Genomic DNA, 15,359 nt, shown 5'->3' with positions numbered 1-15,359 from the left:
ATGCTGCCGCCCGAGGCAATTGCCTCACCTTGCCTCATGCGTGTGCCGGCCCTGGAACACACACACATTGTAGTGAGGCAGGAGGAACCCACCGTATGCATAATGGAATTGTTGCCACAAGGACAGGACGATGTGCAACTCAAGTTTTAGCTGATGATGACCTTTGTGTAACCTGAGAACCAGTGAGTGTTCCTGCAGTGTGTTGTTCTAGGAAAAGATGCTCCCTCGTCTATTTAGTTAGCTTGTATGCCTGTGCTGAGAACCAACCTCCCCTCCTCCGTCCTCCTCACTTTCCTCCACTTGAGTGATGGCCTCAGTAAAGGCCTAAGCTCAGGCAAGAATTAACAATAAACTATTTGTCCTCTGGCAGCACCCTGGCCCGCTGCCCACAGCTGGCTGACTCTGAAGCCAGATTAATCTCAATCCAGTGAATGAAACCAAGGCCCAAATAAATCTCTAGGGGAGGACACAAAACATGCACTCCTTTTTCTATTAAGCACAGAAGAGCAATGCAATTAACAAGGTGCCAGAAAGTTAACAGAAACACGACCAGCTTTTCCTGGTGCCAGTTCCAAGATGCTAGGCTCTCCGAGGCAAAGAGCTTTCGTGCAGCGTTTTCTCAAGCGACAAGACAATCATTTTAAAAAGTGGTCGAGGTTTCAAGATTTGCCAAGTTTTATGAACCGCGAGCTTCCCATGAGCTTATGCCAACTCAGCCACATCAACTCAAGCCTCTTCATAAACTGGAGGGAGGCGGTCTCATTTTAGGGGAAAGGCTAAAATTCATCATACGGCTACAGAGCAGGCCCCTATGACAATTGGACCTTCTGTTATAAAACTGCATTCTACAGTTCATCCGCATGACACATTTAAAGCAATTTCTCACCACTTTAAGGAGCGAATGCTTTCCTGCTACCACAGGATATAATGCTGATTTAAATATACAATACAGATGAAGTCTGTGTTCAGAAGGCTTTTCCTGAAGTGTGACCCAATCATATCATGGAATTTTAACTATGCATCTACAGAAATGTTCTTACTGTCTGTTTGTTTTAAAGTTGGTAGAAATGGTTTTGTTTTTAAGAGTAATTTTTTTCTGCATTTGATCTCATTTTATCTTACTGTGCAATACATCCATAACTTCAGGCTGTGAAGCAGTTTACACTTTTGCAAAATAAGGAAGTACACAAATTTCGGCCACTACGTTCCAGAAACAGGAGTTCTCAGTTGTGCTGTTTTTCCTCCAGAGATAAATGATTAGAACTGCAAACCAATTATCTATGTTACTTTCTAAGTTCGCAGTTCCACAGAGAAACATAGAGAGGCCAGTAAAAGACCCCAGTATAAGAATGTGGGTCAGTAAGAGTCCTCTGCCAAGGGGTATTAATGTCATGCTTAGTTGGACATATCTACTTGCTTTTCCTGAAACCCTGCTGATATTAACAGGCTTAGCTTTGAAGCCAATTCTTAAAAAAACAACACATTAATAATACATGTATTGTTTTAATTAATAAAGTGTGTATCATTTCAGGGTAGGGCCGGATTTAGGTTTGATGAGGCCCTCAGCTACTGAAGGCAATGGGGCCCTTTATATGTCCAGCTATCCTTTGCCAACAACAAATTGTCACTTTTTTGTGTTGAATATGCTATATGGTAATTTATGGACCTAATAGGTATCTAAAGCCATTTGCACATGTTGCCATGCAACATGTAGGCACCCTATATATAGAAATGAGCAAACCCGTGATATTTTAGGGAGCAGGCGAGGCCCATGACTTACATCATAGGAGCCTACACAACACAAAACACTGTTGCTGTATGTAGGTTTTATTCTATTTGTTTTTTATCTTATATTTCGGAAATGTACATCCAGTGGTTTTTTTCCCTTTACATTTTTTGGGGCCCCCCAAAAGAGTGGGGCCCTAAGCTATAGCTTGTTTAGCTTATATGTAAATCCAGCACTGTTTCAGGGAATGGTATAAATCGCCACCACAGTCCTGTACTTGTGTGTGTGTGATACACATACTGGTCAATTTTCTGCATGCCTTTCTGAATGAGAAAGAGATGGAAGACTAGAGGGCAGGAGACGATGTTAATCAAAATGAACAGAGTTCCAGAAGAGGAAACATATTGGCACACAGCTGGAAGATGGCAACAATGGGGTCTCCTGCACCTTATTGGCCAACTGACTAATTGAGCCATGTGTTTTATTTCCAGGAGCTGAATGACCTACTTCAGATGTGTGAGAATGAGGAGGCTGGTTAATGTTTACCATCTCTCCTGACAAGGGACTTCTATAATGTGCACCCCACCAGTCGTAAGACCTTGGGCTGCCAAGGAGAAAGCTTACCTGAACTCCATTAAGGGAAGCGACGCCCATATATAGAAACACGCCATACAGCACAGGCATGGGAATAAACTAAAAGTGGGGGAGAGAGAAAAAAACATGAAGTAAGCAATTCCGGGCACAATTCAAAGTGTTGGTGCTGACCTTTAAAGCCCTAAATGGCCTCAGTCCTGTATACCTGAAGGAGCATTAATGTCTGATGCTGTATTGTTTTTAATATTCAGTTGGAAGCTGCCCAGAGTGGCTGGGGAAACCCAACCAGATGGGCGGGGTATAAATAAATTATTATTATTATTATTATTATTATTATTATTATTATTATTATTATTACTACTACTACTACTACTACCCAAAAGAAGCAGCAGCAACAACTATGTCAAAGGATATGCAGAGCACAATTGCTAACTGCAGTAACAGGCACAAGCCACTATATGGCAGGCAGTGCTTACTCAATGACCTTCCTGAACTACTTTATATTCTCCTGCTTCCAGATATTGTGCTCACTTTTAAGCACCTCCAGTGCACAGCAAAGTAAGACACACACAAAAAAGCACATGCCAGGAACTTTAAGGAATCAGTTCATTCCCTATATAATCTCTTAGAGATGTGACCTGCAGGAGAACACATGACCCCAGTGTGTTGAGGAAAGAATGCTCTTTACTACAATCAAAGTGAAGTGAACATGACCAACTGCATGGTCAAGAGTGAAAAGCCCTGGGGGCTTCTCTATGTGCTCAGGATGGAGGGGGGGAAGACATGATCCAAATGTCTCAGGATTACTTCAGAATCCAAGGTTGGGAACGTATGTTTAAATGCCCAGGTGGCATGACAAACAGCGAGTGAATTGGCAGAGGTACCGCAACTTGCATACGAGACAATTTGAAATTCACCCCATGGGGGGGGGGCCCTCGGCAGCCACAACTAAACTCCGACCTGGTTTCTTATGACCTTGAAAGAACTCCCTAAGCTGCTCATCTTCAGAAATTCCTGTCTGGCTTGGCCTGACCTGAGCTCTAACTGGCCTCTTGTTTCTTCCCCGTCCCAACTCTGCAGGTAGTTTTACTGCTACGTGCATAGACAAAGAAGACTCTCCAGTTGCTATTTCTGTTCAAATGTCCTGAGGGCATATTTATTTCTAAAAAGGAGGTATTAAATCACTTTTTGAATTTTGCCACAATGGCATCATCCTGGAACGCTTCATGCTTTCTCTAATTTTTCTGTTTTAAAAAAGAAAATGCTCCATTTTCTAGAGCGGGAGATGTCAGCCAACACAGGAAGGGAGGCCTAAGTACATGGAAAACAATGAAATTGAGCCTCCATGTACAGAGGCACTGTATAGCAAAAAGCTCTTCCCACCATGCCTTGCATTACTGCTTCACTGATCCATCGTCAGATTTCGTGGCTATGTTTTATGCTTCAGGGTTTGGTTACAAATGATTATATAGACCCATGCACTGGTATGCAATTCTACCTCATCTGTTAATGAACAACCCAGAAGCTGGAGGGCCGGTTGAAAAAGTTCTCTCTTTTTTTAATTAAAAAAGGAATAAAAGAATTAAAGAGGATACAGGCTGTGCACTCTTGCTCTTGCCTTCTTGGTCAAGCAGGAAAAACAACATTTAAGATGCTGCACCTCTTTTTAAAGACACAGAATGCTGCTCACACGTTGCCCTGATCTGCTCTTCGTACTCAGTATGCTATTCCTACCCAAGGTTGCAAACAGCACTAACTGCTTTATAGCAAGTCAAGCCATTTGTTCAGCTGGTGGGTCACAACCTGACTTAAGGTGAACTGCAGCAGCAATTTTGCTACTCTGTCATTGTTTTGGGGCTCAGTTTCATAATTTCAATTGTTCTAATTGTATTTTGTTGTTGTTGTTACCTGCCACGAGCCGTTTTTTGGAGGCCAGGCTATGAGCACAAAATAATAAATAATGATCTGAGCCTGCAAAGCAGAAAGCAATAAAGCAAAGCAAAACAAAAAATGCCATGCCCAGATTTGAAACATATAACCCTTGCAAATTTGGGTAACTTCCATTTCAGCACCACCAGGTTAAACCAGGAAGGATGGAACTGCATGTTACGAGCAGCTTAGAGCTGCTACCCATACCAGGAGCCTGCTGTCCACGCCAAGTTCCTCCCTCTATGTCAGGGGTCAGCAACCTTTTTCAGCCATGGGCCGGTCCACTGTCCCTCAGACCATGTGGTGGGCCGGACTATATTTTGGAAAAAATATATGAACGAATTCCTATGCCCCACAAATAACACAGAGATGCATTTTAAATAAAAGGACACATTCTACTCATGTAAAAACACGCTGATTCCCAGACCATCTGTGGGCCAGATTGAGAAGGTGATTGAGCCACATCTGCCCCCCTGGCCTTAGGTTGCTTACCCCTGCTCTATGTTGTATGCAGTACTATAATCCTCACATCCTAGAATCATGGAATGATAGGGGGTGGGAAGAATTTTTCTATATGCAAGTACAGCTGCTAGAATAGTGATTGCTGCTAGGTGGAAGGCACAAACTATCCCCACAAAGGAGGGATGGATTTGTAAACTAAATGAATATTTAATTTTGGCAAAATTAAATGCTATAAGAAGAAATCAGTCGAATCAAAAATTTTAAAAAGGTGTGGAAATGTTTTGATGAATATACGGCAAAATATTGCTCAAAAAAAAAAAGATATGCTAATATGCCTAGATTAAAATGTGAAGTACTGGATGGAAGAAAAATTAGTAAGGAAAGATCATAAGAATATATAGATGCTTTGAGAAGACTATAGAATGCAAAGATTATTGTAAATTGTATAATGTGGAGGAAATTGAGTGGGGGGGCGGAGGGAAGTGGGAGGAGGGAGAAATGAATAATATGATGGATTGAGGCAATATAAATGTAAATGTATGGGGGGGATGGGGAAGAAATGGTGTTGGCTTTGGTAGATTTGTAATGTAATATGTGAAAACCAATAAATAAATGAATAGATAGATAGATAGATAGATAGATAGATGATAGATAGATGATAGATAGATAGATAGATAGATAGATAGATAGATGATAGATAGATAGATAGATAGATAGATAGAATGGTAGGGGTGGAAAGGAACATGAGGGTCATCTAGTGCAGCCCCCTGCGATGAAGGAATCTTTTGCCCAATGTGGGGTTCAAACCCATGACCCTGTGATTAAGAGCCTCATGCTCTACTGACTGAGCTATCCACAGTGGCCAACCAGATGGTTCTACTATGGGTTTCCCTTGATGTGGAACAAGGGTGGAGAACTGCGTAGCATGACATAGCATGAGGTCAAGGAGGGATAATTTGCAAAACATTATGGGCTGGGCAGTGCTATTTTTGGTGACAGGCTTGTTCTTCACAAGACATGTAGTTCCACCATCCTGGAAGGGGTTTTCCAAGTGAAAGGTGCATCATGCTTTTCAAACTGAGGGAGGCACATTCCCTGCAAGTGTTGTGGCAACTCTTCAATAGTTTGCCAAAAACACTTTTGCCCTAAAACGTTCTTGCCTGTCCTCTGTATGACTTTGCTCCTGAGAAACATTATTACTCTACAAAGGCAATGACATTTTGAAATTCTTCTTTTACAGTAATTTATTACAGCTCCTTAAATGTGTTAGAAAAATCCTTCCAACTGTTTATGGCAGACTTAGTAGCTTTCTCAAAACAGACACACACAGCTCAGCGTTGGGTGGAGGGTGAAGCAGAGGCAAAAACGTTGAGCAATCATTTACCTTCAGAATGGGAGCCATGAAGACTGAAATGCCCGTCAGAATGAACACAATCACTCCTGTCACTCTCTGCTCCCTGGAATAAAAGCCAGCAATTATCAGACCAGTTCCTATTAGAAGTTTTTCACCGTCATCCGAAGATCGCGAATTGCCACGAAGAAATATTATATACACAACTGACTGGAGGGCCTTTTATCTCTTCATTACTTTGGGCTGCGCTACTGAGCTAGGTTTCCTCCTACTCTCTGCGTAAGACTCAGATTATGGGCCCTGCTCCCTGAAGAGTGCCACTCTTCTCCAGTTGCCCAATGCCAGGGCCGGCCCTGCTGCCTACCTGACTCCCAGGAACTTGGGTTGCTCCCCAGGTGCAGACGTCTCCGTCTCCATCTTCAAGCTGTCAATGTGCGCGATGGAGATGACCGTAGCAGCAACGTACCAGGGAAGGCCCATGAAGGAACATATAATCATCAACACAGCAACCAAGAACAGATCCAGATGATAGCCAGCACCTTTCTGCAAAGAGGAAAGAAGAGGAACAGTGGTAGGGTGCTTGCTGCATGTGATGGGAAGCCATGCTGGAAGAAGCACAGAATCATTACAGGATCAACCTTGACTCTGTTTGCTAACTTAATTATCTTTGAAACGGCTGGATGAGGTCTCCAGAAATGGCTCTATGCAGTGGAGAAGCACATGCAAACAAGGAAAGGGGCTTATTTTTTATTTGAAAAGTTGCAAGAAAAGGTTCCTGGGCAGGCAGGGCATAATTTAAGGTTCCTGGTGGAGGACAACCCAGGTATGTTTAGTTTAGAGAAGGGGAAATTAAAGGAGAGCAGAATTGTTCTCTGTTGCTGCAGAAGGCAGGGGGTAGAATCAATGGGTGGAAATCACAGGGAGTCAGATTTTAGCTTAACTTTAGGAGAGGCATCTTAGGGGTAAGAGATGTTTGACAATAGAACAGACGGCCTCAGAGGTGTTGGTATTTAAGCAGAGCCAGAGCTGAGCATGCTGTAGGGTTATCCTTTACTGCAGATTTGCACTGAGTTTTGCTCCAGAGAAAGGCAAGTGCTCAACACAGCCCACCACCTGATATCTCAGTGCAAACAGAAAGCAACCATTGTTTATGGAATGGTCAAATTGGATTGTAACCCACATATATGGCTATGTTTGACCTCAAGACCCACCTTTAGCTAAATCCATGTATCATCTTACCCACCCACCAGTTTCGATGCGTAACAATTCTCAAGACTGCACAATGGCTGGCTTGCTGAAGGAACCTAAAAGCCAGGGTTGTGAAACTGTGTTTTTTTGGTAAGGCAAATATTATAGGTGTGACTCACTCAGCTGCAAAAACACAAGGAACTCGGAACCTATTAAACAAATTACAGAGCACACCTGGTTCCCACAGAGGAGGTAAACACTGAGGTGGTACTTGCGTCCAGGCTTTGCATTTCAAACTGCAGTTTTGAACTCTTCCTTCTGATGGAGCTGGTCTTTCACATACAGTCATACCTTGGGTTGAAGTAGCTTCAGGATGAGTATTTTTGGGTTGCATTCCACAGCAACCCGGAAGTAATGGAGTGCATTACTTCCGGGTTTCGCCGCTCGTGCATGTGTGGAAGCCGTGGATGCGGGTTGCATTCGCCTCAGGATGCGAACGGGGCTCTGGAACGGATCCCATTCGCATCCAGAGGTACCACTGTAGAGGGGACTTTGGGGGCAGGATGGAGCATCACAAGGGCCTCCACCCACAGTATGAAGAAGAGTCTCAAAGCGGCTAACATTCTCCTTTCCCTTCTTCCCCCACAACAAACACTCTGTGAGGTGAGTGGGGCTGAGAGATTTCAGAGAAGTGTGACTAGCCCAAGGTCACCCAGCAGCTGCATGTGGAGGAGCGGGGAAGCGAACCCGGTTCACCAGATTACGAGTCTACTGCTCTTAACCACCACACCACACTGGCTATTGTATGAAGTACAATATAGCCCAGAAATGAAGATCTGCCATCTCAGTGACAATTGGGTCCTTGTTTATCTTTCAGCAAATCCTCCCCTCTTGACTGCATCCTCTTCCTTGTTACTGATATGCACTTTAACAGGAAGCTATTTCTGCCAAGGCGAGTAGCCCTGGTGTGTGGTGAACTGAACACTAATTGGAGCCTGGGAACAGACTCCTGGCCTCTTCTGCCGAAACCCCCGAGGAGCAACCAATCCTGAATTCTTTGGGTTTGTTTGTTCTTCCACAACTGGCAGAGAGTAGTAGGTTCTGTTCACCCCATTGCCTCCCCACACGTCACATGAGCCTTATAAATCCACGGAGTGGGAGATGGACCTCGCTAAGAGATGCCGTTATTATCATTTACATAACACCATTAGTGCACATGGCAATGTAGGCTCTTTGGCCTGAGAAATCTAAATCTAAATTCTGACAGTGGGGGAAAGATAACAAGGAGAAGTGGGGGGAGAGAAAATGAAGGTTAACAGGATGAATGCACACAAACGTAGTGGGCTTCAGTCTTGTTTCAATTCCTGGTGTTGACTAAGGAGCAAAGCTCCATTAACTAAGGAGCTTTCCATAGAATCACAGAAGTGTAGAGTTGGAAGGGACCCCAAGGGTCATCTAGCCCAACCCCTTGCAATGCAGGAATCTCAGCTAGATTCAGCTGGGGTCTGAATGGGACGAGGGATAGAGGCGAGAAGCAATACCACAAAGGTGTTTTAAGAATTTTGGGCGTAAGGGGCACCAGCAAAGAATGGGTGTGATCCAGTGTTCTCCAAACTGGTGCCTCCAATGTGTTTTGGACTACAGTTCCCATCATCCCTGACCGCTGGCTGGGGCTGATGGGAACTGTAGCCCAAAGAAGCCAGACGGTACTAGATTGTGGGTGGCTTGCATAATCATTTGGCAGAACGGAAGCTCTATGTGCAGCTGGCAGTATATGAATTGGAGTTACAAAGGTTGTGGGGGAGTCCGATTTAAAAATGTGCTCAACTATAATCAAGATATAAGGAAAAGGGAGAATTAATGTGATGCCACAGATGGGAACTCCGAGGCCCAAGGTGGCTAACAACCTGTTGAAATCAAGCCCTCATAGCCACTAATAACAGGGCCTACTATATGAGCTTGGACAGATGGGGCTCATCCACCTGGGAAGAGAAACCCATCTAGGAAAAGGGAAACTCTGATCCTAAACCTCCGCTGCCATGCAGGATATCTTTGGGAGAAGAAAAGGCTAAGGAATAAACCCTACACAAATCCAGAGTGGAGTCCCTAAGACAGTTGGGTGGTGCCTTGTATGCCTCCTTCCTGCAACTCCTGCAGCCAAGCTGGTGCCAAATGTCTTGACAGTAAGAGCTGTTCGACAGTGGAATTTGCTGCCAAGGAGTGTGGTGGAGTCTCCTTCTTTGGAGGTCTTTAAGCAGAGGCTTGACAACCATATGTCAGGAGTGCTCTGATGGTGTTTCCTGCTTGGCAGGGGGTTGGACTCAATGGCCCTTGTGGTCTCTTCCAACTCTATGATTCTATGATTCTATGCTCTGCTTTCCTCTGGACCACATCAGCAAAACCAAGAGGAGGGTCTTGTCATCTGGGCAGCCCAGGACCTCCACAAACACTGCCCAGGCTTGTACCCAGTGGTGGTGCTAATGCAGCGATTTGACTTCACCTCCAGAGGCTCACCCCACGCTGCCCAAATGTTCATTTTGCTTGGCCAAGTTGAGGTGACAAACGTTTTTGTTGCCCAGAGCTGTCCCTATGGTCCTGAATAGCAAAACAGCAGCAGGAGGAGGAGAAAAATGGTATCCGGAGCCTTTCTGGTGAGAGCCTTTCTGAGAGCCAGTGTGGTATAGTGGTTAGAAGCAGTAGTCTCGTAATCTGGGGAACCGGGTTCGCTTCCCCGCTCCTCCACATGCAGCTGCTGGGTGACCTTGGGCTGGTCACATTTCTTTGAAGTCTCTCAGCCCCACTCACCTCACAGAGTGTTTGGGAAGGGAAGGGAGGAAGGGAAAGGAGATTGTTAGCCGCTTTGAGACTCCTTAGGGTAGTGATAAAGCGGGATATCAAATCCAAACTCCTCTTCTTCTCTTCTTTCTGGGCCCAATACACAGCTTGGCACACAAACATGTGGCAGAAACAGGAAGATCCATCTGCTGCACCCCCAGAGGAGCTTAATGCTCTTGCTGAATATTATACATAGGTAGCTCAGGTGTAATTCCAGGTGCTCACCTCACATTTGGGCTTGCAGAATTAGAAGGAAACTGCACACAGCTGCCATGATTACCCTCCTTGCAATTGTAAATCAGTGCTATGGAAAGTTTGACAGCTGTTCAAATCCCCCTTTGGTTGCTGCTACAGAAGGTGAAGTAACTACCTCTGGGAGGGGGTACATGACGAACTTTGCTAGCAACCTACAGAGACTGGTGCCCTTCTTCTGCAGCAGATGTGGGACCGGGTCCCATCTAAGCAAGAATCAGCCTCGGCAGAGGTTTGAATAAGAGCCTCCACCCAGCTATATGCAGATGGAAGAAAAATAGTACGCAGACACCGGTATGAGATAAACAAGGAGTAAATGTTCATTGAGAAAGAAACCAAGACCGGTGGAGTCCAAAAACATACTTCCTGGGCAGCATTTCCTGACCTAAAGCCAAAACAAAGGCCATCTTTATTTCTTTAGAAAACATTTTCAACTCCTCTTCTTCAGCGCAAGCTAGATATGACAAAAGAAACCGTGTTTGTTTAATTACAAGTTTGCTCCATTCACGTATAAAGCGCCCACAGGGGTGGGATTTGAAATTCATATCAAAAGGGGGTCACAAGTGCAGATAGCTGAATCCTATGACACCTTGTTAGTCTATTGCCCCCGGCATTTTTATCCTAGACCAGTTCACTTCTGGTATCTGAGCTGAGCAGAGACAGAGAAACTTTTTGTACAACAGAAAAAAAACCAACCCTTTTTTAATCTATAGCCTAGGTTACCAAAACTACATAATGGTAAGACTAGCGTGAGGTGTATTGAACTAGGCCAGTGTTTCCCAAACTTGGGTCTCCAGCTGTTGTTGAACTACAACTCCCATCATCCCCATCTAGCAGAGATGATGGGAACTGTAGTCCAAAAGCAGGTAGAGGCTCAAGTTTGGGAAATGCTGTACAAGGCCAATGGTAAGGAACCAAGGACCTTCCTGATGTTGTTGGATTCCAGGTCCCATTAGCTCCAGCCAGCATGGTCAATGGTCAGAGATGATGTGAACTGAACTCTAGTCCAGCAACCACTAGAGATACACAACTCTCCCACCCCTGGCCTTATGTACAGCTACGAAGTGACCCTGAAGACCACATTGGAAGTTTTGTTTTTTTTGCCAAAACATTTGAAGACGTCCCTCTGAAACCTTGGAAGGTTAGAAAGTTACCCACTCTCACTTCGTTGGTGAGATTCTTATAATTACACCCATGAGCTCCTGGATTCATCCCTGTTCCAGGCACCAACCTTGAGTTTGTGTTCTTTCCGGTTGACAATAACAGCTGTGATCTGCTGGTCCATGAAGATAAGGATGGTCACCAGCAATGCAGGGATGGCTGCTGCCAGATACACCCACCAGGGATTCTCGCCAAATGGCGGGACGATCCAGCCTCTGTGGGGGCTTGTTGGCTTCGGGGAAAAGGAGATGAAGATGAATATTAGAGAGACATAGCAAAAAACGTATCTGGACCAAATGAACACTTTGCTAGATCACTGGAACACCAAGTTCTTAGAGAAGAATGCAGGACCTTCAGGGACCATAACAAAAAAAAAAAATCCCAACCAGCAGGGGCGTATTCTCACTTCTTTGTGGCCTCTTATTAATTTGCAAAACGTTCCGAGCTGCCAGTGTTAATGGTTGGCAAAGAGCATAAAAATCAACAACAGAATTACATCCATAGAGCAAATATAAAACCAACCACCCATCAGTAGATCAGTAATACATCAACGGAACACCTTGGCGAACAGATGAGTTTTAAGAAGGTACCTGCCAATATTGCAGGTCTGATGTTCCTTGAGGGCATATTCCAAAGGACAGGTGCCACCAAACTAAAGGCCCTGGTCTTGGAGGGCATAAAATGGACCTTGGGAGCATAAGGAGCCACAAAGTGTCTCTCCAAAGTATTGACGTGACCAGGCAGGGTAGTCAAGTTTTATAACCCGGCCCCAGGTTGTTCAGGGCTTTAGTTCAAGAACTTAACCTTGGCTTGGCAGCATATTGGGAGTGAGTGCAATTCTTGCGGCCTTCAACAGCTCAGAGGAAAGGGCAGAAAGAACCAACAGGGTGGGTGAGGGAAGCTCAGAAACCCACAAAGCAGAAAACAGCAGCAGCACTTGGCTGCTCTCAGGGACGCTTCACACACTTCTGTAGTGTAGTAGCCAGTTTCATGTAGCTGTAATGGCTGCCAGAGGGAACCAGGTGGGAGAGTCAGCTCATGCTAGCTTCCCACATTAGTGCTGTATATTAGGGTTGCCATATTTCAATACATGCAAATCTGGACACAAAAGTTATTTTATTTTGGCCAAAGCTGTTGAGCGATTTTGGCAACATCGCCCCAAAAAAGACATTTTTGAGCTATTTTTTTTATAAAAAAAACAAACCAAGAACAGCACTGGTCAGTGAGAAAGAGGAGGATTGGTTTGAGAAGATATTGAATTATTTGGGTAGGTTTGAACAATTTGGGGCAATTAAAATGTTAAAAGTTAAATAAACCTTTTGGAGGGAGGAGTGTTAAGGTATATAGAAGTGTACATATGATTGATTTGAATACGTTATTATTGAATACAGTGGTACCTGTACTTAATTCGTTCCGGAGGTCCGTTCTTAACCTGAAACTGTTCTTAACCTGAGGTACCACTTTAGCTAATGGGGCCTCCTGCTGCTGCCGCACCGCCGGAGCACGATTTCTGTTCTCATCCTGAAGCAAAGTTCTTAACCTGAGGTACTATTTCTGGGTTAGCGGAGTCTGTAACCTGAAGCGTATGTAACCTGAAGAGTATGCAACCCAAGGTTCCACTGTATGTATATTATTGAATATGTATATCCAATGTATCAGCCGCCTGGGAGATTTCACTGTTTGTGTTTTGGTGGTTGGCAAAAAATAAAATAATTTTAAAAAGAAAAAAAGAAAAACAACACTGCCAACATGGGTTGCCATATGTCCGGATTTCCCCCGGACATTTTGCCAATTTCCACCCGGATACTGCTTCCAACAGCAGTATTCTGGGTATGTCCAGGAAATTCCGGACGTATGGCAACCATATGATGTGCCCATCCCATGCAGTTCCCAGATGCATTACATTACATCATGGGGAGTGGGCAATGGTGAAGCAGCATCCACAACACAAAGGGTCATGTTCGCCAACTCAATACATAACAAGTTTCTTGCCTTCTTTTATGGGAGCTGAGGATGGAATGATCGACTTACCTTGAATTCGCTTGGCACAAGGAGTTTTGGTGTGTCCACACCTACCAGAGCATCAATTCCACAGAAAATGAAGATGGAAAGGATGATGGCAAAGTCGCTGATCAACTTCCTTGCCTGGAAAAAACAGAGGTGTTGATTGTGGTGGTTGTTTATTTATTATATGTATTATGTATTATATTCTGTTGTTATTCTTTATTTGAACTTCCTAGTTGCTTCTTACTGTTGGGATACTGCCAGGGAGATAAAGTCCATCATGGCCCCATTGCCAGACGATCCATCGATCTCTCATAAGCACACAGTATCATCGATTAGCGACATGAGTTTCTAGAAGTTATCTTGCCACATTCTAGAGCTCATGCACACTCTATCAGCAGATAGTCACAGCAGAAGTTGCACGCAGGAGAGCATTATTTACAAGCTTTATTCAGCGTTGATCAGAACAAAGAAAGACATGACTGCCTGCAACAGTGTCTCCAGCAGAGAGAGAGAAAACGAAAGCAATAGAGACATAAACATCCTGTGAACAGGACATGCACAGACTCTGACTCACAAAGCCTGCTCCCTTTTAAGGTGGAACGGAAATATCCTAACAGTTACACACACACACACACACAAAAAAAGATCTCCAAGCAACTTACAACATATTTAAAAGCATTGGCTTAAGTAAAAAAATACATTGCAATAGTAACACACTTACGCAAAATACGTGTAACTCATTAAAAATACGCATAGCAATCTCCTGCCTGGCAACACACATAACAGTAACACAAAGGTGCATTAGCACAACTAACAGCAGGCAACTTCACCATAGTCCGTGTAACTGCTCTTCATCCCATAGGGTCAAAGGGGCAGTGCACAGAATAACCAGTCAAAACAACCCAAAATATGGACATTAAAATTATTTTAAAAATTAAACGATAAAATAACATTCAGAAGGAAGACATTCCATCCTTAGTTAAAAAGTAGTACCAGGCTACTGTGAGCAACTATTTCATTTTACTTTGGCTGCCACTTAAATAAGGTACTGCCCAGTGAGTGTCTGATGGACACAGAAGGAAAAAGCAAAGAAGCACACAATGAAATCAGTGTTCAGAAAAATGCTTCTGGAGAATACCATCAGCTGTTTCTCCAGTAACCAATGGACCAGAGAGGCAGGTGAAAGGAATGCTGACAATGACAGAATATATTCCCTGACCTCTGGACTGGATCCTTGGCTCTGATGATCTGGATTCCATGACCTCTGGACTGTCTTATTTCGTATGTGGATTCTGCTCTCAGGCAAGCGTTCCTTGGAGACTCCTAGCCCCTGCTCGCTCAGCAATGAGACTTGGACGGGGCTATGACAGACACGCCAAGATACTTACGGTGGTTGGGAAATAACGGCTTGTCTTGAACTTCTTCAAGGCCATCGAGCAGGTATAGGTGCCCAGGAAGAGCATGCAGGACATGAGTGTGATGTCGGGAACGTATTTGCAATTGTTGCCAAAGAGGACTCCCCCGTATTTCAAGCACTCCTTCTTTCCCAGAGATGACCAATCGATCGTGCCGTTGTGCTGCAAACCAACAACAGAGGTGGCATCTGTTAACTAATGAAGAGAAGCGTACAGCAATCCACCATTGCTTTCTCAGTCCACAAAGGCATGTCACAAAGCTGGGTGAAATGCAAAGAAGCCCCCAGACAGGGACAAGACCCCCCCCAAGGTGCTAAGTTTCCTGCAGTGCTGACAGCGAGGACCACAGCAATCCAGGGAAGACCAGTGCCCACTGGGAGACCAACAGCAGGCAGAGCCTGAATCAATGATAGAATGGACCAATTCTGGTTTTGCTTCC

The 15,359-nt window shown here is 44.4% G+C and overlaps 1 protein-coding gene across 7 annotated transcripts in view; it reads right to left on the bottom strand.

Moving 5' to 3' along the window:
• Positions 1-15,359, bottom strand: part of SLC4A4 (solute carrier family 4 member 4) — a 193,103-nt gene that overhangs the window by 13,191 nt on the left and 164,553 nt on the right. For all 7 annotated transcript variants that reach the window (XM_081206955.1, XM_081206957.1, XM_081206952.1 and 4 more), the window contains 6 exons: positions 14,894-15,082; positions 13,530-13,643; positions 11,569-11,730; positions 6,427-6,605; positions 6,096-6,168; positions 2,351-2,419 (listed from right to left, as the gene is read on the bottom strand). In XM_081206955.1, the coding sequence (XP_081063081.1) occupies positions 2,351-2,419; positions 6,096-6,168; positions 6,427-6,605; positions 11,569-11,730; positions 13,530-13,643; positions 14,894-15,082 (786 nt within the window). The remainder of the gene's footprint in view (positions 1-2,350; positions 2,420-6,095; positions 6,169-6,426; positions 6,606-11,568; positions 11,731-13,529; positions 13,644-14,893; positions 15,083-15,359) is intronic.

Source organism: Podarcis bocagei, assembly GCF_964188305.1.
Source record: "Podarcis bocagei genome assembly, chromosome: 9".
NCBI classification, from domain to species: domain Eukaryota; kingdom Metazoa; phylum Chordata; class Lepidosauria; order Squamata; family Lacertidae; genus Podarcis; species Podarcis bocagei.
Note: the sequence above shows the minus strand (reverse complement) of the source record. Positions and strands in the feature narration are given on the sequence as shown.